At 41.8% G+C, this 27,429-nt stretch overlaps 1 protein-coding gene across 1 annotated transcript in view; it reads right to left on the bottom strand.

Moving 5' to 3' along the window:
• Positions 1-2,331: 2,331 nt before the first annotated feature.
• The window catches only part of LOC137089103 (integrin beta-1-like), a 33,224-nt gene continuing 8,126 nt past the window's right edge, over positions 2,332-27,429 (bottom strand). Inside the window, exons 3-16 of the mRNA XM_067452566.1 lie at positions 15,320-15,405; positions 12,498-12,717; positions 12,160-12,330; positions 11,803-12,041; positions 11,047-11,202; positions 10,863-10,958; positions 10,652-10,741; positions 10,180-10,320; positions 8,688-8,890; positions 8,357-8,595; positions 7,538-7,760; positions 6,744-6,976; positions 6,475-6,641; positions 2,332-3,727 (exon numbers count right to left, since the gene is read on the bottom strand). Coding sequence (XP_067308667.1) covers positions 3,662-3,727; positions 6,475-6,641; positions 6,744-6,976; positions 7,538-7,760; positions 8,357-8,595; positions 8,688-8,890; positions 10,180-10,320; positions 10,652-10,741; positions 10,863-10,958; positions 11,047-11,202; positions 11,803-12,041; positions 12,160-12,330; positions 12,498-12,717; positions 15,320-15,405 — 2,330 coding nt within the window. The 3' untranslated portion in view covers positions 2,332-3,661. The remainder of the gene's footprint in view (positions 3,728-6,474; positions 6,642-6,743; positions 6,977-7,537; positions 7,761-8,356; positions 8,596-8,687; positions 8,891-10,179; positions 10,321-10,651; positions 10,742-10,862; positions 10,959-11,046; positions 11,203-11,802; positions 12,042-12,159; positions 12,331-12,497; positions 12,718-15,319; positions 15,406-27,429) is intronic.

The following is a 27,429-nucleotide window of genomic DNA, read 5'->3' as shown; positions in this document are numbered from 1 at the left end:
TCATAAAGGGCGGAATTCCTTGTATGGGCACTTCTACCGGATGAGCGTGTGCACACATCAACCAGAGCGAGAGCAAGAGCCCGTCCATCAAAGGCCCCGTTTACACATGGTTCAAGTAACCCAATTCCAAATTTTTTCCCCCCTCATGTGGCACAGATCAGATATGACGTGAACATGTAAGTAGGAAAAAAATGCATATCCTCAGATCGGATTCAGGCCTCACTTATATGTGGTAATAAATCCGATATGAATCGGATACGTGCATTCCCGTCTGCCATATAAGCGGCCAAATCGGATATTCCCCAGTAAATGCAAGTTGTACGTCATTGAGACGAATGACGTCAACTCAGATAGACACGAACTGCCATCAAGGGCTCTCCTCTTTTATTTCCCGACTTATGAGGGAAATGTTTTGCTGACCTTTAAAGATGTGTGGAAAAGTGCGGAAAGCAAAACATTGAATAATCATTTTGTCTGTATCCATTGCATATTGCGCCATTTTACATTTACAATTTACATTTAATCATTTAGCAGACGCTTATATCCAAAGCGACTTACAAAAAAGGGGAGAGCAATAGAAGCAACGAAACAAACAAGGCCAACAACCTGTAAGAGCTCAACCCGATCACACATAAATGCGTATAAATAGTACGAGTGTGCAATGTCGTGGAATGTATACGCCAAAAAACAACCCATTTGGACTAAGGCTGTTGCCCCAACTGTTGTCGTTAATGCAGATTCAGTGGCCCTATGGGTTGGTTTTGTATGGCATTCTAGCTAAACGCGCAGCAATAGCCATCTACAACAAAAACTCACGTACGCAATATACAGTACACCGGATTATGATAGCTATGATAACTATGTACCGATACTTCCTTTTACTTCCCTTTCTGGTTAAGAACGTCTTGGGCTGTTTCGCCAGTGTAGTTTAAATGCATTTTAAGTGTAAAAGGGATATGGGATCACTTTTAAAAGAAGTGTGTCGTCCAAAATATCAGATATAGTCACCAAATCAGAATTGTGCATCAAGACCTGTAGTGTAAATGTGGCCAAAGGGCTTTGTTCAGGTTATGGAAGCCTTCCGCAGTGCAGTCATTTTGTTTTTAGACCACAAAATCAACAATGTCACTAAAGAAGTGTGTTTCTGGTTGTGAAGGAAAGATAACGTTGTTCAACTTCCCAAATAACCCAGTGTTAAGGAAACAGTTGATGCAGTTTGTTCCCAGTCATGAGTCGAAACCACAGGTGGTGAGTGAAACTGTCTGCATCAAATGTGGAAATGTGTTTTGTTGGCACTTGTAAGTGCATATACAGCTCAAATGCATAGTGAATCAAAAGTTGTCCACTAAAAATGACATGCTTTATTGTGTGTGTGTGTGTGTGTGTGTGTGAGAGAGCTTGTGACTCTTTAGCTCCACCTACTGCATGCCTGCACAAGCTCGGCTGTTTTCGGAAATAATCGGTACAGCGTATCGGTCTTTAATAAATATGATAAAACTTAAGACTCTTCTGAGATATGAAGGACACGATACTACTCTATAGGTACTCAAGGTTATTTACCCTTTAATACAAAATATTTATCAATGCATCACAAATGTTTAATCAGAACATTATCATAGAACTTTTTTAGTATTTAAAATAGGCCTTGCATAATTTTGTTTGAATCTTTTAACGCCTCAAAATGTATTCCTCAGAATGTCTACAAAGTCCCAAAGTGCTGTTTATTCAGTAACAGACAACCAGTCAGATGTAGCAGTGACATGACACAACTCTCTTAAACACTATTAGCTGCGCAATAAAGATCATTGGTAAAACAACATATTGGCTGTTTGACCAAAAACTGATGCACCGCTTGATGGAAATAAAAGTTATGTTATTTCCAGCACAAGAAGTGCACAATATTTTGGTCATGATCTTTATTGACAATCCAAGAGGCCAGCACTCTATCAAGTCACCTCCAGAACATCCCAAAGACTTTCAATGAATGAAGGTCTGAGGTGCCAATTCATGTCCTTCATCCTCCCATTCTTTCAGTTTGAGCCTGAGGAATCCTGTCATCCTGAAATATGGCCATGATGCATATTCCCACATGGTTGTTTAAGAAATGAAAAGCTACACACTCCATCAAAAAGAGTTAGAACTTTAGCCAAACATATAACATGCTAAAAACATAATCACAGCAATAATGATCCAGTCATAGACTCTTAACCACTTGCCTATTTTAAATCCAAACAGCGATTTTTTTTGTTTTGGCCGGGCAGTGTATAAAGACCTTACATTCCATTATAAAACATTCTGACCCACAAAGATAACACACAGATAACAATGCAGTCCAGTGTTTTGGGTTCTTTATTTTAATAAATAACTCTAGAAACAAAAGACAGTGGGCATGATGCGAAAAAGAAAAAGGCACTTTAAAATACAAATTGTGTGTGTAATGCGATTAAGCTTTGAAGATTAAAAAAAAGTAAAATACAAAACGAAGTAGCGGGAAAAACAAAATCTTTTGTGTAACACTGATCTTTACAAACAATCATTTGTTAGGCGTACGAACAATGATGTTGTCAAAAAGCGACAAATTAAATTACAAAAACAGATGAAGCAAATCCACTTTATGGAGACTAACAGAAATTAAAATAAAATATAGGTCTTGCACAGTAGACGTAAATATTTGGCTTCAGTGATAGAAAGAAATTCGGGACCTGAGATTTAATTTCCTCATACTTAAAACCTGAAGATGTTTTCATATGACTTTACATTTGTGTTTTCAATAATCATAATAATAAAGTGATTGTTCCATTTACAGACAATGATGAAAATGTCCCTCTAACATCTTTCAAATAACTACGATATTGCCAAAGGCATTTAAATCAAACACTTGGTGAAATTACAACTAAATGTTGTCAGTTATTTTGTGACATAATTAAAAAGATACTATTTTGTCCATTTTGGATTTATTATTGCGCACAGTAAAAAGGTCACTAAACCATCTGACTCGCAGACCAAAGAAAGGCGATGTGAGCACGCAGATCCATAGTCACGTAGAACTAAACATTACAGACTGGACTCAAATCACCCAGAATTATGTAGACTACGCGAGTCTACATTAAAAGCACCATGTGAACAAACAGCAGTGGTCCGCTACAGCTACCTACTACACAAGTGACAAAACACACCATCCACAGGTTCAGAAAGTTTCCTGTACCATCATACGACGCAAACTGACTACAATGGTCAACTAGTTACTGGACTGAAGCAGGTGGGTCTGGTAATTGTGTCTCGTCTTTGTGGATAACATTCTTAATGCATACTTGACCACATCTTACTTACAAAACCCCTGTCATCTAACCCAACACGACTGGTTTTAACATTCAGGAAAAACAAGGCAGACCTGTGGCTAAAAATCAAAACTGAAAATTGAAATGATCTAAGATTGCATAAAAAAAAAGTAAAAACTCAAGTTTATACATAATGTACAGTTCCAAAACAATGCATAGAAACACAGGTTAATTGATTATACTGAACAGTGGCAAATGCACAGCCAAAATGTGATTTAAAAACACAACAAAAGGGAGAACATAAACATAGTGAATTTCAACTCTTCTGTTCCTCTTGAATTGTTCTGCATACAGTGTTGCTCGGAGATGGACAGATTCATCCGTTACTTGCCCTCATATTTAGGGTTGACCACCGTTGTCACAGCGCTCTTGTAAATGGGGTTCTCGCCCTGGAAACCAACATGAAGAGATGACCATTAGATCAACCTTGAATATATCTACACAATTGCCAGGTTAGCACACGTCACAGCAAATATAATAAACTTTGGTTTAAAAAAAGTGTATACAAACACCAGCAAGCATTACAAAAAACACAATCAAAAACAAACAGTGCGCACTCATTTTGTATATGCAGTTATGTAGAGTTTTAGTATTGGGTATGTTTGTATTATGCTCTTAAAGGAATAGTTCACCCACAAATGAAAATATACTCAACTTCAGGCCATCCAAGATATAGATGAGTTTATTTCTTCTTTTATTTTTTTTCTTTAACATTATATAATTCGCTCACCAATAGATCCTATTTGTTGTGAAGAGCTGATAAAAACATTACAATAATCCACATGACTCCAGTCCATCAATTAACATCCTGTGAAGTGAAAATCCATCACTAAAGGGGAACTTCACTACGGCAAAATTGGCTTTCAATAAAAAGTTGTTGTCTATTCAGTAGAAAGGTGAAAATATTAAAATGGGTGCAACCTGACTGGAGTTTGCCAAATAGGTAGGAAACCTACAACACCCATAATGCACTGGGCATGTTGCCATCCAAGGCCACTCCCACCACCCTGTATTAGATACACTAGAGCAAATCACATGAACAACTGGTGTTGACTTAGTATCATACACGCGTGCAAGAATTCACTGGTTAAACGTTTAGTGGGAGTGGGTTATTTTGGTTTCCGGCAAAGGATCCAAAATGATGGTGGCGTATATACGGAGTGAACGTCACAATGGATATTCTGGAAAATCTCAGTTTTTAGTCACTATTTCATACAGGATAACTACACAAAGTGTTTTATACCAAGCAAAGAGGAAAAACTGAAAGAAAGTGCCGTTTTGTCAGCTCCGCCCAACTCCTTGACACAAAATGCTGTCACTTAGAGGTAAGAAACCCATTTTTACCAAGGGTGGACAAGTGATAAACCTACTGTTACAATAACTGTTCTGTTAATAACCCTCTGCCGATCTGGGCTGGGATTCAGAAATGCGGAAGTAAGCCAATAATCTGCAGTTTTCAAAATCTGTGGCATTTATTATCAACCGGTGTACTGACAAATAAACGAGTAAACGTGTTTGTTATTAGTTTATTTTTTTTTTTAAATATACTACCGGCATTAACAATAAAAAGGTTGAAAACAGCAAAGTAACACTTAACTTTACATCATCACTTCTGACCAAAATACAAGTCCATAAACGATAATATTGCTTCCTCCAGTCAAAAAAAAGTCCTTGCACAATCCACCAACACTTTCGTTTTGGACTGTTTTCACTCGTAAACAGTGCTTGATATTTTCCTCCTGATTTAGACGAGATGACTTTTTTACTGGAGAAAGCCATTTTATGAATAGAGGACTCCATCTGGAGGCAACAGTTTGACAATAAAAACTTCTTAATGATGGATTTGTAAATGATGACAATTTATAATTTTTTGGGTGAACTCTCCCTTTAAACACATTCACATTGTGGAAAAGGCATGTCCAAACAATTAGTGTATTAAATTAAATAACGGCAAATGACAATTTACAAGCCGTCCATATTATATACACGTCGGAGGTTGTTGTTAAAGTGACAGAGGTCAACAGACAGAAAGAGGAAGAAAAAGCACACGCAAGCAGCTAAGAAAACTACAGACTCTTTAGAGTGTGACGCCCTTATTTCCATAACTTGGATTCTGGAACTTATTAATAGGGCACTTGTATATGGGGTTCTCTTGCTAGATATGACAAGAAGAAAAGGTTTGGAGAAAGAAAGGCAGAAAAAATATGATAGAATGGGAAAAACAGAAGTAAAAGAAAACAAAGAGCAGAGGAGCTGGCAGTTTTGATCACTTCTGTTCAAATGGCATATGACAATGAGTTTATAAAGCCTTTATAAAGACACACAAAAAAGGTACATCTATATGATAAGCAAATGATGCATCTCAAATATGATACACCAGTGCCCCCCCCCCCCCCCCCACAATTAAAACTACAGAGCTATTACAAGCTATCAGAGCAATATAAATAACATTTGTACCAAACTACATGTTTTTGCTCAGTTTGGGCCTTTAAAAATAAATAATGCTACTCACATGTAAGTTCCATATTCTCACTATATATACTATATAGTATATACAATCAAATATGATATAAAAAAATCTGCAAAACTTCTTTTATGTTTTGTCTAAAGGTTCAATAAACGGCTTCATTTAAAAAAACTATTTTTTTCTTCTTCTCCAGACTATTATTTTATATGTCAGGCTTTACATGGTTAATATACAGGACCTCAATTTGATAATTCTACCTCTACATAAAAGACAAATGACTATACAAGTACTAACAAAACTAACTAAATTTTTCTTCAAGACCTATATGCATTTGCACAAGACTTAAAGCACCAAGCCAGTCTTTCTCTGTCTATTGCAGCAATATTCTGTAGGATTCATTAAATATGACACTAGCAGTGACCAGCAGGGGGCAGCAGTGATGTCCCCTGGTGCCAGAGAGGCCACACCCCACACAATGAGGCCAGACATCACAACTAGCTGCACTGTACTTTATTGAAATGTAAACAATTGAACTCTATTAAAAGATTTGAGATGTTTTTATGTAAATCATTTTTACAGCTTTCTCTAAGCCACTGAAGTGGCTACACATTATATGACTGAATGAATATAACTTAAAGCAAGACAAACAGATAAATTAGAGAAACATACCGTGTCCCACTTAGCATTCATCTTCTCTTTCTCAAACTTGGCGAACTCTCTGCGATCGTGAATAATCATGAGCAGCTTCCAGATGAGCAGAAGCGCTAAACCAATCAGAACGATTCCGGCGACCACACCCGCTACGATGGGGATGATGTCAGGGCCAGAAGGACACTCTGTCAACACAGACATTAGGGGACAAGATAAATAACTAGTTAAGTGAAAGAAAAAAAAAGTTAAATCAAGATCTACTGCTACTTTTTTCATCCAGCACTTACCAAGATCCTCTGCCACATGGACCTCAATGGTGCTGTCGTTCTTGGAAGCGTAGGTGAAGAAGAACCAACAGTCATTAGCATCACGCTCTTTGCAGTGATTGATGTAGGGCTGGTCGTTGGGCTGAGGAAGCTCATCCTTCTTTTTCTTTACAATAAGATGGAAGTAGTTGCACTCTTGCTCACATGTGTCTTTCTTGTCACCGGTACCAAATGCTCGGCACTGGACGCAATCCCTGCGAGGAAAAACACAGACAGATGCATTTAGTGCTGCTAGATGATCCTAGACACAGCCTCAGATGTCACGCCCACAGACCATCATCTGATTGGTTGAATTCTACAGGATATCCACGAGACTTGTGTGTTGCGTTTTTTAACGGTCCGCCTGGCAACAAATGCCATGAAGCCTCTACCTCGTGGAAGGCCGTCATGTTTACAACTGTGACAATGGCTGCTTTACAGGATCAACTAAACGCTGGATTTTCAAAAGTATGAGGAAATCACAGCTCCATTTTTGCAGTAAACTTGCACAACATTCTTAAATTAATAATTCATAGATGCACAACGGTCTGTTATCGTAGGGACCTTGATTTTACATTTTCACCCTCATAAACTTGACGCAAAACAAACTGTGAATGGTTGAGTAACATGTCAATCAGACAGCCTCTGGGTGGACCTTACCCAATGAGAGCTGTGATAGAGTCCAGACCTTCTGCAGTCGATCTGAAGGTCTGGCTACATGACTAAGATGATCCCAACAAGCCATTTGATTAAGCAAGTGTCTGTTAATTACTCACTTGTGTTCAGTACAAACTCCGGGGCAGGTTGGGCAGATTTCACAGGTCTGTCCCTGAAATTTTGAGTCTGTACATTTACACACGCCACACTCGCAGTTGCCCCGACCGTTACAGATCTGTTTGTTGCTGGCCAGACAGGTGGAGGTATCCAGAGAGCAGTCGCAAGCACTGCCGGTGTAGTTAGCATCGCAAATACACTTTCGGCATTCACATCGACCGTGACCTGAAAAGATAAAGAAACACTTAGCTGTTATCTGTTTAATCATATACAGCAACCCAACATACAATATATTACCAAACTTATGTGGACACACCTCCTAATCAATAAATTCAGGTTTTCCCAATCACTTCCATGGCCACAGGTGTATAAAATCAAGCACCTGGGCAAGGAGACACTTCAGCAAACATTTGAAGAATAAGTCGCTCTCAGGAGCTCAATGAACTGAAGCGTGGTACCATGATAGGTTGCCACCTGTGCAATAAAACGAATCACGCTTCTCTGTCTGGTGATCTGATGGATGAGTCTGGGTTTGGCAGTTGCCAGGAGAACAGTACTTGTCTGACTGCATTGTGCCAAGTGTAAAGTTTGGTGGAGGGGGGATTTCAGGGTTTGGGCATGGCCCCTTAGTTCCAGTGAAAGGAACTCAATGCTTTAGCATACAAAACATTTTTGACAATGTCATGCTGCCAACTTTGTGGGAACAGTTTGTTAATAAAATATAATGTATGTCACCCTACTTTATTTTTATATTAACAAACAACAAGCTCTTGTTATTATTTTGTTTATCCCTGAACAGATAGACACAAATGTAGTCGTACCTCCACAGAGCTTATTGTTGGAGCGGTCGCAGCTGAAGTTGTCGCACTCGCAGAACTTTCCGCTGTATCTCTCCTCAGGGTTGTCTCTTTTTTTGCACTCGCACGTTCCACAAACACAATCTCCATTGTTGCTGCAGATGTCTGTGCCATTATCCATGCGGCAGTTTGCATCTAGATCTTCTGTTCTCACCTCGTCTTTGCTACATTCACAATTCCTGCCGATACGTCCCTCATTGCATCTGAATATAAGCAGAGGTAGAGAAACATCAGTGCTGCCAGTTGAGGGTGTGGATTGTAAGGATGATACCATCAGTTTCAGTATTTAACTCACCTGCATGCTCCACACTCCAGGGTACCGTTGCCGAAGTGACATGATGGGCTGTTTGGGATTCCGTCTTTGTGACACTCACATTCGCAGATGAAGTTGAGGACGATCTCCACCTCCTCAGTGAAGCCCAGCGGTTTGATCTTTATCGTCTCTGACTTGCCATTAGATGGACAACCTTTAGCCGTGATCGATACCTCAAACGTAACCTATGACACAAGGATAAAGAGCTACCAGTGAGCAAAATATGCATTTTTGAAATTTTGCCTTGTAGTTTTTAAAACACATTGCTGCATACTGCACACTTTAATTTATTTAAAGATAAAGAACAGATAAAAATGTAATATAAAGGCTCTTTCACACCGAGGATAATAATGAAAACTACAACTATAGCATTTTAATAATCATTCTATTTCTATGAGAATAGGGAAGTCAATTTTTGTGCTGTGTAACTTTATAGACATTTGTCATGTAAAAACCGCATGATTATACAGTAAGAAAAAGTTGAAGATGTAAATCATAATAGTTCCCCTTTAGAGAGCTCAAGCATTTAAAGCAGCAGATGACATATAATAACAAAAAAAAATGACAGAAAAATGTTTACCCTCAAGCCATCATAGGTGAATATGACTTTCTTCTTTCCGCCAAACACAATCAGAGTTATATTAAAAAAATGTCCTGGCTCTTCCAAACTTTATAATGGGAAGAAATTTTGTACCAAATTTTTTGAAGTCCAAAAAGCACATCCATCCATCATAAAAGTAATCCATATGACTTCAGGGGGTTAAAAAAAAGGCCCTCTGAAGTGAAGTGATGCGTTTTTGTACGAAAAATATCCATAATTATAACTATAAAATGTAATCACTAGTTTCTGGTAACGGCTGTCCGGGTGTTAACAAAGAGTTGAGTTCTGGCGTAAGATGTAGGACATAGGTGTAGTGTAAGCTTAGGTGAGTCTCTCATTGTTTAGAAAAAAAAAATTGGGCTGGGAAACAAACTCAAGCTCTTCTGATAAAACAGTTTTTTGTTTTTGCTCTATCCTCTGCGCTTCCAAGTGCGTCAATATGTTGGGACAGTGTTACAGTTTTCCCAATATAAAGCTGGGAAGAGCCAGGATATTTGATTGTGTTTCAAAGAAGACATATACACCTAGGCCAGCTTGAGGGTGTGTAAATCATGGGGTAATTTAAACTAAACGTCAAAAAATACAAAAAAGGTGTGGACAATCCTCAAACAGGGCTCAGTTGCAGAACAAAGGAGAGACCTAAAGCAAAAAACAAATGTGATGTCCACACACATATAACTGCTCCAAATTATAGCAACGTATCAGGTATTCGTCAGGCAATTTTAATTCACCCTTTAAGGATTGTCTGACTTAGCACCAGTAACAGTGATAGCTTCCATTTAGGAAAATTGTATCCAATGGGAAGTACCGAATGCTTGATCAAACAATACAAGATACACGTGAAGTTTTTAACTGGAGGAAAATTATTCTGACCTCGTCCCCAATTGAGATGTTGGAGCACTTTCTCCCATTTTCTCCTTTTTCGATCACTCCATTCTTGCAGTGGGAGATGTAGGAGATGGACACACCTTCAGGCAGCCTGCTGTTCTCTAAAATGACCTCAGAGGATAGAGACTGAGGAAGACAAATTTAGGAAATCAATATAATATAATATAATATAATATAATATAATATAATATAATATAATATAATATAATATAATATATAATATAATATAATATAATATATAATATAATATAATATAATATGATATAACATAATATAATATAATATAATATAATATAATATAATATAATATAATATAATATAATATAATATAATATAATATAATATAATATAATATCTTTGTCATTTTACCCTCAAATATTTCATGTTTCAGGAATTTGGGCAAAAAGCTCAATTAGCTAAAATAATTTACTAAATTGAATTCCCGTGATCTACTCACATTATATGCATCAATAATAAGGTCTATCACATTGTTGGAGTCAGAGGATAGCGTGCCCACAGCTGACTTTGGAATGAGGTTTTTCAGTTCCTGTAGATGAAAAAAAAAACACGTTATCCATTTTTTCCCCCATGCAGTATTTTATTCCCATGAGTGTTAAAGGATCTGATTTGCCAACTGATGTAGACACAAAAGACTGCTTTTTTTTTACCTGGTAAACAGGCTGGAACTCTTTAGTTACAGCAAAAATAGTCTGAATGTTGTTTTCACTCAATTTTTGAACGAGATGTGCAATGGATGGATAGTCCTAAAAGGGACAGATAAAAAAAAGAGAAGTCTTCACATATATTCATGGAGGATAATACAAAATGGACTCTTGTCTAACACACACTTACATAGTAATGGCTCATGGTGTACATGTTGTTTTGCAGATGGCATTTCCCGTCATTAGGAAGCACGATGCCGCCCAGTTTTCCGTCTCCAGCGAAGTGGAATCCAGCGTCCGTGGAAAACACAAGCAGACGAGTAACATTCCTCCATCCGATCTGATTCTGATACACAATCAAGAGGGAGGATGAACTTCAGTTCCAAAATCTGACAAGGTTAGAGGCTACTTTACTTTAGTTTGGTTGGACATGCCAATCCAGTAGACAGTGGACTCAGCAATAAAACACTTTTTTGCGAAAATTGTGAAAACAGCAATATTATGAAATAATATTACAATTTAAACAATTGTTTTCTATTTGAATATATTTTCAAATATAATTTAGATGGCAAAGCTGAATTTTCAGCATCATTACTCCGGTCTTCACCACATACACACACACGGTTCCCTATCTTTGTGGGGACTCGTTCATAATCATAAACCTAATGTTTTTCATACCGTAAAAACTTCATTCTATCGCCCTACATTGCCCCTGCCCCTAAACCTACCCATCACAGGAAACATTCTGCATTTTTACTTTCTCAAAGAAAACCTACTTATCCTGTAAAATGTATAAGCCTTTTGAAAAGTGTAGCCCACAATGTAGGTGATCTCAGGTTTTCCTTATCCTTATATGGTCCCCACAGTGTAATATAAGCAAGGACACACACACAGTTAATAAAATAAATAAATACATTACAAAAAAAAAATGTAACAAATGACAAACCGCGCAGACAGCCACTTGCATGATGGCATCGAACCCTCCTTCTGGTGAGTCCAGGTTTCCTGAGATCTGCTGCTTGCTAACAAGATTATTGAACTGAGATCCATCCTCCGTCAGACTCAGCACATTTTTATAGCTGAACGGGCTGGTGCAGTTCTGGTCTGATGTGCAGGGGTTCAGCAGCTTGGCTGGTGTCGTGCTGATGTATGGCATAACAGTTTTCTCCACAAAAGAGCCAAAGCCTAGAAGCATTAACAAACATCAAAGGAAACGCGTTATGAAATTAACATCATAATTAACATTGCACTTCAATAATATAATTCAAGACAAATCCAGCATGCATTCTGCGAGGTTCCTTACCAATCCTGAAGTCAGATGTGATTGTTTGCATTTTTTTCATCAGGTGGGTTCCCAGGTTTTTCACATTCTCTAAATCGTCTTTCATAGAGTAGCTGAGATCCATCAGGTAGTACAGATCTATGGGATAATCCTCAGCCCTCTTGAATTTCAGAGGAAATTTCTGAGCTTCACCTGGGTTGGAATGAGAGAAAATCATGGGATTAGACTGAAGCTTTCCATGGGATTGAACTGATCATTTATAAAAGGAGACCAGCACTTCACATGACACCCAACTTTATTCAATGATGACGTAAATCATTTAACCATTGACCAGGAAATGAGGTGGCAGTAACCAGTACCTGATCGGAGGTTTAGAGTGAGTTTCTGTGGCTGAATCTGGGTGATCTGGTCTGGCTTCAGTTTTACACCATCCTTTGTGCGGTTTGTTACAGGCTGGTTCTTGTTGATTGTAGAACTTCCCCGAGGATTTTCTATGCTGGCCTCAGAACAGCCCTTCTTAATCAGAGCATCGATCTCATCACAGCGTGTGGATTTCTGCTCACCCTGTTTCAGAAAGCTCTGCAGAAAGAGGCGAGGGAATTAAAGGAAAGGGGGGAAAAGTGGAGACAGATTATGAACACTCAAACAAAAATAGTACCAGGTGGCTCCAGCACCAGTATTACTTAATCCTACAAAAAGATAAAGCGGTTTTGAGTAGACTGGATTTGTATAGACAATTACGTTCTTTTGGGACAATATTTCCTTGCTTGTCAATGTGTTAAAATGCCCATTATGCTTTTTGGAAATGTTCTTTTATGTAGTGTGTAATATAGCAGTTTGTGAATGTAAATGGTTTGAAACGTTTCAGAGATCAAAGTGCACAATAAATGGAGTTATTGTCTATTCAAAAGAATGAACTGATTGAGCTGCCTGAAAAGAGTCCCTGAATGAACCTACATAGATTTTACCTCACAAACTCCTCCATAAACTCAGCCGCCCGTATAATTACTAGAACATCTTCCATTGAATCAACCATATCTCTCCTATCCTCTATCATCTACATTTGGCTTCCTGTTAAACATCAGGTAGAGTACAAGATTCTTCTCACTTTTAAAGCTCTTCACAATCTTGCACCTTCATGTCTCTCTGTATTGCTTCACATCTACACCCCGAAGCGTACTCTTCGATCTTCTTCATTCATCTCTTTTGTTGTTCTTCCAAGATGTCCAATCTCTAAATGTTCAATATGAATTTGTAAACTTTTGAAAAAATTAAATAGAAAAATACATATACATATATATATATATATATATATATATATATATATTTTTTTTTTTTTTTTTTTTTTTTTTTTTCACAAGTTTACAAATTCACATTGAACATTTAGAGATTGGACATCTTGGAAGAACTTTAATATTGAATATAGTGACATTTAAAAAGTATTACATAGGTCCACATTTGTTGTATATATATAAACACAACAAATGACCTCTTAAAAATATATAAAATACTTATGTAATACTTCACCCATAAAACAGATTCAATTACAATTGCAAGTATTGTAAACAGTTGCTCTGACTATATGATTTGTATTATGTAACATATGTCAAGCAAAAAGTAGTACATTTTTTATTTATTTTATAAATTAAACTGGAATACCTTTTTCTTTGTGATTAACATTCTGTGGCTATATTAAAGGGATAGTTCACCTAAAAATGTGATGTTTGTCTGCGTACCCCCAGTGCATCCAAGATGTAGGTGTCTTTGTTTCTTAAGTAGAGCACAAATGAAGATTTTTTTCATTCCAATCGTTGCAGTCTGCCAGTCATAATGCATGTGAATGGGTAACAACTCTATGAGATTAAACAAAAAACATGCTTAGACAACATGCACAAAAACCCTGCTGCTACAACACATTTATGTCTTAAGACATGAACCGATCAGTTTCTGTGAGAAACCGTTACCGAACAGTATTTATGTTTTTTTTTTTTTTTTTTAAATCTAGTGTTCCCATCCGCTATTACTTTCATTTGATAAGGTCAAACTGGCGTGATCATAGATATTTATTATGTAGATGCCTCATTCGGCTGATCCGAACAGGCACTAATGAGAGTAATCTATATATTTAAATACTATGATCGCGCCAGTTTGACCTTACCAGAGGGAAGTAATATTGGATGGGAACACTAGATGAGATTTGTCTAGATATGAGGTAAAAAAAACAAACAAACATAAATACTGTTTGGTTTCTCACAGAAACTGATTGGCTCGTGTCTTAAGACATCAATGTGTCGTCACGAGCAGCAGGGTTTTTGTGCATGTTGTCTAAGCATGTTTTTATTTTTTTACTCTCATAATGCATGTGAAAGGGTAACAACTCTATGACTGGCAGACTGCAACGGTTGAAGTTAAACATCTTCATTTGTGTTCCACTGAAGAAACAAAGATACATTTTGAATGCACTGGGGGTAGGCAAATAAACATCACATTTTCATTCATTCATTTTCATCCCTTTAAGGCAATTTCACCAAATGGAATTGTTGACAACAACAACAAAATATTGTTTTAAAATATAGGTCAGACAAACAGATAGTCACGCCTCAAACTCACACCATTGGTTGAGACAATGTTGCCATGGGCTAGCCAGAATGAGGATGTGCAGTATGTGTCTGTTTAAACAATTAAGAGGGGGGCGCATTCATTACAGAGCTCAAGCCCCCCGCCCTGCATTACATGCAGTTTAGTGATAGTACACTTCCGGTTTCTTTAAAGTGGTCTGAAATGATTAGTCTTCCCTGCCATAATCTGCTCCACATGTGAGAGACAGACATGATCACACAGGACACTGAGTCATGAATAGTTAAGGGGTAATATGTGCTCAAGATCCACTGAAATGACTCAAGAAACTCAGGGTAATAATCAACCACAGGCTAATAAAAGGTGGGACGCGAGGTGATGTCACTCAAAACATTTCAGAACGCTGAATCATTTAGATACTTCACTCTCCCAAAACCAAGATTTTCAGCACACAATTGTTTGTAGAATCACAGGATGTCCTCTGCAGACTTGGATAAACAAATAATCTGACCACAGGAAATGGTTTTCCCATAACATTTTTCCCTAAACGCAGATCGTTGCAAAAGCAGCCATTTCCTTTTTTAATGGTTTCGTCTGAACTCACCTCGTCCGTACACCAGCCGCATTTTTCTCCGGCCTGAATGCATTCGCCACAGGACTGGGCTGAGGCCTTGGTGCATTCATTACCATCTGCACACACAAGAGCACAAACATCCATCATCATCCTCAATTTCCACCCACCACTAACACAGGAAATCCAATGCAATGAGCATTTAATAACTAACACTGTGGGCAACCCAGCAATATGATTCTCTCTCATGAGACTGTCATTCTAAAATAGACACAGAACTCTGGAGTGGCCATATGCTGTGAGGAGGTCATGTGAACTGTACTAATGATGGCATCCTTACGGTCTCCTCTAAACACTTAATGCAAGCCACGAGGCCAGTGCTCCCAGAATAAACCATGCAGAATTAAAGCAGATCGCAAGATAAAGTTGATCTATCAACCTTCCTATCATTAAGAAATAACGCTGTGAAAATATATTTTGGTTCTTTTCTTGGATTCTACAGTGCATATTTGAGATATTCCTGGAATGAAAATCATTGCAAATGTTTAACAGATGATCTGGACAGTATTGCATGGTTTTTATCAGGCTTGGGTCTGGTGTGTGTTCTCAGTGAGTGGAGTTTCCAAAAATCCCTTAAAACGTCAAGCCGCTTCTACACACATGCTTGCATACTGATACAGAGAGGTTGTAAAGTCTGAGACCACACTGAAATTGTCATTTTTTTTGTAAGGACAATAGAAATGTCGATATGAAAAATACTTTTTAACGAGAAAAAAACAAAAACAAGAAGGAGGAATAATTAAGATTTGGTATTACTAGCTTCCATTGAAACTCAAAACAGGCCTTCCCGGATTTCACAGGGTTTTTTTTCTTATTGTTGCTGAAACAAAATAATATATTCACAGAATTCCACTAAAAAAAAACAACGTAATCATATTTGGAGCATGTCTTGCGACAGTTTTAGAAGCATTGTTTTTCTCTGAGAGGGTGATCATGTTAACATAAAAACTTATGTTCACTTTTTGTTAACTTCTGTAATTAAAGGGATAGTTCACCAAAAAATGAAAATGTGATGTTTGTCTGCTTACCCCCAGAGCATCCAAGATGTAGGCGTGTTTGTTTCTTCAGTAGAACACAAATGAAGATTTTTAACTCCAACCATTGCCGTATAATGCATGTCAAATAGAGGATGGATACCTGGCCCGAGCCCGACGGTTCGGATAGATATTTAGAAATGACTTTCAGGTTCGGGTCGGGCTCGGTCACGTCAGCACGATAAGGCATTGAACCTTTTACATTTAAAACGGCTTATTATGTAAGTAGCCTGTTTAACTTGGTTGCAATGGTTTGTTTTTGTGATTAAAATAAATGTAAAATATTACCCTAACATCCGTCTTCCTGTGAGGGGAAATATGTTTATGTCGCCGTGACAACAGCACGCAACATGTGCGTGCATATTTTTCCGCGGCATCCTCGCCATTCCAGCCGTAGAAGTAGTGAGCGCAACTTCAGCGCAGCTGGCAGGAAGACGGCCTCGAAACCATCCACTAGGGATGAACGATACCACTTATTTTATTTTCGATACTGATACTTTCAAGGCCAGTATCACTGATATCGATATGATACTTTTAAACTTAATTTTTTAAATGATTATATATATCAAATTATTTAAATGACTAAGAGTAAATATACCCACTTAACATATTTGAAAGGTATTTTAACATTCAATATGCCTTAAAGGGATACTTCACCACTTTTTCATATTAAACTATGTTATTCCCTTAACTAAGACGAGTTGATACATACCTCTCTCGTTTAAGTGTGTGCACTTAATCTCTCTGACGCGCGGTGACATTCTGATAGCATTTAGCTTAGCCCACTAAGCCCAGTTCATTCACTATGGTACCAAATAGAGATCAAGTTAGAAGCGGCCAAACACCTCCACGTTTCCCCTATTTAAATACAGAATAGTTGAACGATCAAGTATGGTGACATAAAATAAAATGTGCCGCTTTTCTAAGTGGATTAAAAAGGAGAACTATAATGTATGGCGGAATAGCACTTCTGAGAGTACTTTGACTAATAAAGAATAGAGATATGAGAGTAAAAAACACAGACATGCAAATCCATATTAAAGACGACACATTGATGTCTTAAGACACGAAACGATTGGTTTGTGTGAGGAACCCGAACAGTATTTATATAATTTTTTACCTCAAATACAACACTATGTACAAAAGCCACGACCACGCCATCACTTCCGGCAAGATATGGCATATCTCAATGTGATACATGCGGCGGAAGTGATCTCTTGCGCATATCTCTAGGCCCAAGAGAGTGTAATTTGACCTCACTTACAGGCAGTGATGGCACAGGGACGGTTGATGTACATGGTGTTGTATTTGAGGTAAAAAAAATCTCTCACACAAACAGATCGATTTGTGTCTAAAGACATCAATGTGTTGTCACAAGTCGCTGTCTTTAAAAACCACATAGACATACGAATCCATATTACTCTCATAGTGGTTTTCATAGAAAAACACCCCATTGACATGCATTATATGGCAACAGTTGGAGTTAAAAATCTTAATTTGTGTTCTCCTGAAGAAACAAACACCCCTACATCTTGGATCCCCTGGGGGTAAGCAGATAAACATCAAATTTTCATTTTTGGGTGAACTATAACTTTAACATGAGAACAACATCAAAAACAGAAACCCACACAAACCTGCAGGGTTCCCACACTCAACCGACCCCCACTTCCTTTATAAAAAAAAACTAAAATACTATCACATTGAAAAGACAACAAAGGCAGTAGAATTTAAATTATTATAGGAAAAGTAATTAACAAGATGACAGGATATAAGCTACATGATTTATATAAAGGGGCACAAAATGTTCCTCATGGTTTATGATAGAGGAATCAGACCTGCTATTTAGGTATTAAAAAAGCAGGAACAGGTTTGTTTGAAGGAATATGTGCAAAGGCAGTTAACTGCTCTAAGTTTAAGTGTAATAATAATTTGAGCCAATGATTTATTGAGAGTTCTGATCTTTCCAATAAAGTACAATGTGTTTCTTTGCCATCAAGATTAATACAAATCTGTAATGTAGACAAGCAATCAGCAATCAGGTCATGACCTCCAAACAGAAGGACTGAAAGTGGACACTGGCAGAATGCATGAAAACGGCTCGGGTTATGTATATAACCCTTGTTCCCTGAGAGGGAACGAGCACTGCGTCGAAACGCTTTGGGGATGCTCCCTAAGCATCAGCGAATCTGAAGCCTGAATAAACACTAGTCCAATCCGATTGGTCGTGCGTGATGACGTCATTGTGACGGCGTACCCGGAAGTATAAAAGGGGAGCCGGCGCATAATGGCGGCAGTTCTTGCTCTGAAGCATGCGCTCCAGGCGTGCCGAGGTGTGGCGGTACGACGCAGTGCTCGTTCCCTCTCAGGGAACAAGGGTTATATACATAACCCGAGCCGTTCCCTTATCGAGGGAACTTCCCACTGCGTCGAAACGCTTTGGGGAACGAGTACCCACTAGGCCACACCGAGGGTAGCGCCTGTCCTAGTGTGAAGCCGGAAACCGGGCACAACTAGGGTTGGAGCACCCTCGCGCCAGGCGTCGCAGGGAGATCCAGGCTATAAAACCTGATAAAAGTGTGTGGAGTAGCCCACCCCGCCGCCTCGCAGATATCCTGCAGGGGGACCCCAGAAAGGAGGGCCACCGAAGAGGCCATGCCTCTGGTGGAATGTGCCCTCACGGCTACAGGTGAAGGCAAACTGCGCACCTGGTAAGCCATGGTTATTGCCTGGACTATCCAGTTACTGATAGTCTGGGTAGACGCAGGCAACCCCTTCTTGGGTGAGCCAAAACACACCAACAATTGTTGCGATCTCCTCCACTGTGCGGACTTCGCCAGATACACCCTGAGTGCCCTGACCGGGCAGAGTAGGTGAAGCCTCCCCTCTTCCGCCGTCACGTGAGGCGGAGGATGAAATGCCTGCAGAACCAAAGACCTGACCACCCTTGATGGGACCTTGGGCACATAGCCCGGCCTAGGGTGCAAGATGGCCTTTACTCCACCCGGGGCAAACTCCAGGCAAGTCGGCGTTACTGCCAAGGCCTGGAGATCCCCTACTCTCCTTAGAGAGGTAATGGCGAGTAGAAAGGCCACCTTAAGGGTCAGATTCTTAGGTTCTGCTGACTCTAGTGGCTCGAAGGGGGCCTCAGCCAATCCCTCGAGAACCACTGCCAGGTCCCAGGTTGGAACTCTGGACTGAGCCACAGGCCTCATCCTCCGAGCCCCACGGAGGAACTGTACAACCAGCTGGTGCCTACCCAAAGGCCCATCACCCAGAGGAGTGTGGAAAGCCGCAATGGCAGCCACGTACACCTTGAGTGTGGACGGGGTTAGGCCCGCAGAGAAGCGATCTTGGAGGAACTCCAGCACTGAAGCCACTGGGCAGTTAACTGGGTCCTCCTCACGCCTCCTGCACCAAGTGGAAAATACATTCCACTTGAGGCTGTACAGTCTCCTTGTGGACGGAGCCCTGGAGCTGAGTAAGGTCTCTACCACCTCTGCCGACAGGCCAGCCTCTAGGTACCTGGCCCCCTCAGGGGCCAAACCCAAAGGTTCCATATCTCCGGCCGGGGGTGGAAAATCGACCCCGCCGCCTGAGACAGGAGATCCCTCCTCAGAGGAATCTGCCATGGATGACCTGCCAGCAGGGCTATGATATCCGAGAACCAAACTCGCGTCGGCCAACGGGGTGCTACCAGAAGTAGACTGACCCCCTGCCGACGGACCCTCTCCAGGACTCCCGGGAGCAGAGCAATCGGGGGAAATGCGTACAGACGCAGCCTCGGCCACGTCTGCACCATGGCATCCAACCCCAACGGGGCTGGATGCGTGAGGGAGAACCACAGTGGACAGTGGGACGTCTCTTGAGACGCAAACAGATCCACTTCCACTGGGCCGAACCTCTCGCATATGGCCTCCACCACTTCGGGGTGGAGCCGCCACTCCCCGGGCCTCAGCCCCTGCCTCGACAGGATGTCTGCTCCCTGATTTTGAACCCCCGGGACATACATTGCCCTGATGGACAACAGTTTCCCCTGGGACCACAGGAGGATTAGATGCGCCAATCTGCACAGAGGGCGCGATCTTACCCCTCCCTGGCGATTGAGGTACGCTACGACAGCCGTATTGTCTGTCCGCACCAGGACATGTTGGCCGCGGAGGTCCGGGAAAAAACTCCTGAGAGCTTTGTAGACCGCCATCATCTCCAGGCAATTTATGTGCCAGGAGGAATGACGGCCCTCCCATGGGCCCCTCGCAAAGCGGCCGTCCATGACCGCGCCCCAACCAGTGAGGGAGGCGTCTGTTGAAACGGATTTCCGGCAACAGGACGCTCCCAACACTGGTCCCTGGGACAGAAACCAAGGTTTCTTCCATATGACTAGGGAACGAAGGCATCTGCGCGTTACCCTGATCATACGAAAAGGATTCCCTCTGGGGGAAAACCCCTTGGTTTTCAACCACCACTGGAGGGGTCTCATGTGTAGCAGGCCGAACGGTATCACGTTGGACGCTGCTGCCATGTGCCCCAGCACTCTCTGAAAGTGCTTCACAGTGATGGTGTGGCCTAGCCTTATTCCTGAGACCATCGCCAGTATGGTCTCGACGCGCGCGGGAGACAATTGTGCCCGCATCGTCGTCGAATCCCATACTACCCCTAGGAACGTAGTCCTCTGGGACGGCGTCAACACACTCTTGTTCGTGTTGAGTCTCAGCCCCAAGCACTTTATGTGGGCTAGAACGACATCTCGATGCCGAACCGCCATATCGTACGACTGGGCCAGTATGAGCCAGTCGTCGATATAATTCAGTACACGGATGCCCTGAAGCCTCATAGGAGCCAGGGCTGCATCCATGCACTTTGTGAATGTGCGTGGGGAGAGGGCTAGGCCGAAGGGAAGAACTCGATATTGGTACGCTTCGCCCCCGAAAGCGAACCTCAGGAACTTCCTGTGACATGGAAGGATGGAGATATGAAAGTATGCGTCCTTCAGATCTATCGTGACGAACCAGTCCTGGGACTGGATCTGACTCACGATCATGGGGATAGTGAGCATTTTGAATCTGAACCTCCTTAGAGACCGATTCAAATCCCTTAGATCTATAATCGGACGCAACCCTCCATCCTTTTTGGGAACTATAAAGTACCGGCTGTAGAAGCCGGACTCCCTCTCTGGCGGAGGAACATGTTCTATGGCCCCCTTTGCCAGTAAGGTCTTTACTTCTAGTTCCATTACCCGACCCCGCTCTGGTACCACTGTAGTCCAGGTCACCCCCCTGAACCCAGGGGGAGGCCGACCGAACTGCAGTCTGTACCCATTTTCTACAATGCGCAGGACCCATGTGGATACACTCGGAAGGCATTTCCATGCGCCGAGATAATCTACTAAGGGAACCAGCCTCTCGAGGCTGGCGTCGGGTGTTACACGAGCCTCGTCCCCGACCCCCTGAAGCGGTTGCCCGGCAGGAAGTGGTTGGGGACGAGTCTCTGTGTGCGGACGCGCCAGCTGCCCAGCCGCAGGTCTTTCCAGAGGCGGCTGGAGCAGCGTGCGTTCGCGGGAAATCGATGTGGCCCGAAGCGTCGTAGACGGCGGGATTACCACATCGATTTCCCCAGGGCGCCGCGAAGGAAGCAACCTCGGTTGCCCCCTCGCGGGAGGGACCGCCCTGAGAAGTCCTGCCGAGGCTAGGACTTCTTTGCGGCAGCCTTTCGCGCCTGAAGGACGTTCCTCAGATCGCCCTTCGGAGCGGAAGGCTGCTGTTGAGCGCGCCGCCTCTGTTGCCAAGCTCCCGGAGGAGGGGCTCTAGAGGCGACGCTCTCTTTTTGCATCTGACGATGCGAGGAGGAGCTGGTCGGCGGCTGAGGCTGCCCGCTAGGGCCAGCCTTCCCGGGCTTAGAGCGGCGAGGGAGGTACTGCTGGAAGGCCGCTGACTGTCTCTTCGCCTCCTGGTGTCTGGAGACGACGGAGTTAACCGCGTCCCCAAACAGACCAGAAGGCGAGATCGGGGAGTCCAGGAGGAAGGATCTGTCCTTCTCCTTTATCCCCGACAGATTCAGCCAGAGATGTCTCTCCGTTGTCACCATAGCTGCCATGGAGCGGCCGATGGCACGGGCCGTCTCCTTGGTAACACGGAGAGACAAATCCGCGACCTTCCTGAGTTCCAGTACGTCCTCCGGAGAGGGACCCTCGCCCTCATCCAGCTCTTTTAGAAGGTCAGCCTGGTAGGCCTGCAAGATCGACAGAGTGTGCAGCGCACTACCAGCCCGCCCAGCCGCCATATAAGCCTTGCCCACCAGCCCTGAGGTGTCCCGACAGGGTTTGGTGGGCAGCACCGGGGTTTTAAGGGACGATGCCGATTCGGGCGAAAGATAGCTCGCGAGAGCATCCTCCACCCGCGGCATCGCCCCATAGCCCGCCTCGCGTGCCCCCAGAACGTTGGAATAGTCCAACAGTGGGGGATTAGAGACACGCGAGGAATAGGGCTTCCTCCACGATCTACACACCTCGGTGTGCAGATCGGGGAAAAAAGGCAAACCCCGGCGCGGTGTTTGGACCCGGTGTGCGAGGAACCGGTCATCCAGCCTACTGGGTGGCCGAACTTCCTGTTCCTCCTGTGGCCACTCAATGTTGAGTTTAGCCACAGCCCGGGTCAACACCTCGACCAATTCCTCCTGGGCGGGCGGATGAGGCGATGGAAAAACCTCATCCCCCGCCCCGATGCCCGCGCCCTCCGGCTCCTCAGAACCGGAGAGAACGAGCATCGGACCCTCCGCCCCGGGGGAAGAAGCCGCAAAGCGGGCTTCCACACGGGGAGGAAGATCATCGGAACTGTCCGAGGAGGATTGGGAAAGTGCCGCAGCAGTCCCAAAGCCCTCGGACAGATCCCGCTGTGAGCCCCATGATCTGCGACGCCGCGACGCCTCAGCGACCGCGGGTCCAGAACCCTGGGGCTCACGAGGCTGGCCGGTCTCATCGAACACGGCCAGCCTAGAGCGGAGCAGCCTGAGTGTCAGCCGCTCACAGTGCTCACAGGCGGCTCCCTCGAGAGCCGCCCGAGCGTGCTGCACACCCAGACACTGCACACATAACAGGTGTGTATCCGATCCCGAGATGAAGCGGGGACACGGATGCACACACTGTCTAAATCCGCTCTTTCCTTCCATACTTTTACTATAAAGTTTTCACTCACACACACACTCGCAACTGGACAGACAACAGTAAATAGACAGACCAAACAGAGAGCGCTATGCTGAAGAGCAATAACTGCCGCCATTATGCGCCGGCTCCCCTTTTATACTTCCGGGTACGCCGTCACAATGACGTCATCACGCACGACCAATCGGATTGGACTAGTGTTTATTCAGGCTTCAGATTCGCTGATGCTTAGGGAGCATCCCCAAAGCGTTTCGACGCAGTGGGAAGTTCCCTCGATAAGGGAACAATCATAAGTGGAAGCTGAACAGTACGGACAGTTTTTATTTTGAATATATCCTAAGCACCGCGGTTTGTATGTTGTCATGTGTGTTCTATGCATAATCTTCTATTGAATCATTTGGATTTTGGTATTGCAAGACATAGACATAACTTCTTGCCAGTTAATATCTGTATGTGTCATTAACCCATTGTTGAACTGCAGCACAACCAGCTTTTTGACAGCAAATTCCCATGACATTATTATTATACAGAGATCACTTAACAAGAACAATTATCAGATTATCCATCATTTAAAACCAAACTATAAAAAAAAAAAAACACTACAGAAAATTCCATGAATCAAGTTAAAAAAATAAACAATAAAAGAAATTAGACAAACTGCACAACAGAAGCCTTTTCACTAGTGGCCCGAGACATTTAAACCCCACTATACAGGTCCCTCAAAAAATTAGCATATTGTAATAAAAGTTCATTATTTTCAATAATGTAATGATAAAAATTAAACTTTCATATATTTTAGATTCATTGCACACCAACTGAAATATTTCAGGTCTTTTATTGTTTTAATACTGATGATTTTGGCATACAGCTCATGAAAACCCCAAATTCCTATCTAAAAGAATTAGCATATTTCATCTGACCAATAAAAGAAAAATGTTTTTATACAAAAAAAAGTCAACCTTCAAATAATTATGTTCAGTTATGCACTCAATACTTGGTCGGGAAGCCTTTTGCAGAAATGACTGCTTCAATGCGGCGTGGCATGGAGGCGATCAGCCTGTGGCACTGCTGAGGTGTTATGGAGGCCCAGGATGCTTCGATAGCGGCCTTAAAGGGGGGGTGAAATGCTGTTACATGCATACTGAGCTTTTTACACCTTTAAAGACTTGGATTCCCATCCTAAACATAGACAAAGTTTCAAAAACTAAAGTTGGACGTTTGATGGAGTATTTCTGTGTTAAAAATACTCCTTCCGGGTTCTCACAAGTTTCGGAGAGTTTTTTTCGAGTATGGGTCTACTTGACGTTAATAGAGCGGAAGGTCCTTGTATGGGCCGTATGGGCTCTTCTCCCGGTAGGGTGCGCGCGCGCGTGACTAGAGGGAGAGAGAGGAAATGCACGCTGTAAACAGTCTCTCAGGTGCAGATCCAGTCGTCCGTGAACACTTATGACGCGCCGCGCTCCACTTTATTCCTATGGGTGACGTCGAGCGACTTCAACGCTTCAGCACAGCATTCCGGGAAGGCAGCGCTGCATTTGAACCGATTTGAACGCAGAAATGACGGGAAGCTTCAAGGCATCGCTTCAGTCGTGTCGCAAAGTGGATTTCCACGGTCACTGCTGTCACAGGACTTCACCAAATCATACCAAAGAAGTGTGTTTTTGACAGAGCGGTCCTGCTTTGGAAGATGCCGGTGAGTAAATCAACTTCAAATGTCTCTGCTATTGGCTACCGTCGCATGAGTAAACATCAGTAAACGACACGATCGCGTGCTTCGTCATTCAAATGCGCTAACGGTTACTCCATTGTTGTTCTGTATAACGTTACACTATTCTGACTCTGACGTCCAAAACCGTTTTGCTTGCTACCTCTAAGGTCTAGTCACATACAATAGTCCATAAACCGAATCATGTCCTCATAAACTGCACACAAAGGCCCCTAAATACAGTACATACCACAGAGACGGACATCCTGATGTTGCCGTTTCTCCTGTTCAATTTATTTCAGCCTCAGATTTGATTCTGGATCATTATCTGTATTAGCTGAAATAGATGGGTTTCTCCACGCTTGAGGACGTCACCGCTTTGTGCGCTTGTCATTCTTTAACTCCGCCCACACGATACGCCTCCAGGCGCTCGGTTTTTTCCGGAAAGACTCGGTACAGCCCATATTTCTTTTATAAATATGATAAAACTAAAGACTTTTCGGAGATATGAAGGATGCAATACTACTCTATAGGTACTCAAGATTGACATGAGATTGACTGAAACTGAGTGTTTCACCCCCCCTTTAAGCTCATCCAGAGTGTTGGGTCTTGCGTCTCTCAACTTTCTCTTCACAATATCCCATAGATTCTCTATGGGGTTCAGGTCAGGAGAGTTGGCAGGCCAATTGAGCACAGTAATACCATGGTCAGTAAACCATTTACATGGTATCTGCAGGTTTCACCAAATCAAATTTAAGACTTTTTATTTATAATTTTATATATATATACACACACACATACATACACACATACATACATATTTTGTGGTGGTCACTTCCATAGATTTGCAAACATTTTTTTAATATATATAATTAGGATGCAACATTAACCATATTATTATGTTAGATGCACAATAGTCACACATGGCAATAAAACTGACAAAATGCATGAATCTTGTTTGGTATTACAAAAACAGAAAAGGCTGGTTCAGTTGTGTGCTATCTATCTTTAATTACATGATTGCTTGGGGTGGGAAATATGACCAACATCTTAAAGGTAAACCACAGCAATAATTAATTAATATAAGTACAACGTTTTCAAGTAATTACGTAATCAAGTAATCTGTCAGTAATAAAATGTATACTTATAAACAAATGACAATAGGACAAATAAATACAACAAAGATGCATATCTACAAAGAGGAACACTCCATCGTTTTTAGAAATAGGGCTTATTCAACTTCTTTAGACATTTAGATATGTGGACAAATGCATTTGTCTCAGTGCATGCATTGTTTTAGTTTGGCTAGCTTAGCTTAAAATGCATTTCCCCACATATCTAAATGTAGCAAAGTAGCAAAGTTGAATAAGCCCCATTTCTAAAAAAGTTGGAGTGTTCCTTTAAGTGTAAGTGCTGTTTTCCCATAGACAGTAAAATAAAGTGTTTTCCCCGTTTGTGTTGTTGTTAAGCTAACGTTATATTAGTTTGCTTTCAATTTGAGAACTTACTAATGCGCAGATCCAGTGCTAACTGACACGTCCCAAACTTTTTAACTCAAATCAGAATATAGACATATGCATAATGTGTATATTTGATCGTTCAAGAGTACGTTAACGTAAGGCTAATGAGCCTAGAAATAACACATTCAATACACTCGTGCGAGCGCTGACAGGCAGCAAACACATGCCGTCTGACATCGGAGTTCGGAGTTTACATCACTTGCATCACTACATTCATATACTTTTTTTTGGTCATTATGCAAGATGCTGAGAAAGATTCGTGTTCACGATCGCGGAACTACAAGAACCGTCAGACTCAGCTGAAGAATAAAATCCGTTTATGCGTCTGTGGGGTACGATCAGAAAGAGGCTCGTGCCAACAACACGAAAGCTGATTGGCTGCAATATAAGTGGCATGCTTGTCTAATTTGTAGTTGTAATAGAGCGAACAATAGTTGGTCTAGCGAAATAAAGAACTACAAACACCACGGAAAACAAACACACACACACACACTGCGGGAGGCATGAGCATTTCAATGAGGTAGCGTTACATGGACTTAGGAAAATTAAGACCTGTTTAACATTATTTATTTAAGACCTAGAACGCAATGCTTCCGCGAATTTAAGACTTTTTTAGGCCTTACATATTTTGATTTTGAAATGTAATACTTTTAAAGATTTTTTAAGACTCC

The sequence above is a fragment of the Pseudorasbora parva genome, chromosome 9, assembly GCF_024679245.1.
Source record: "Pseudorasbora parva isolate DD20220531a chromosome 9, ASM2467924v1, whole genome shotgun sequence".
Lineage (NCBI taxonomy): Eukaryota > Metazoa > Chordata > Actinopteri > Cypriniformes > Gobionidae > Pseudorasbora > Pseudorasbora parva.
The sequence above is the reverse complement of the archived record's forward strand: the minus strand, read 5'-3'. Positions and strand labels throughout refer to the sequence as shown.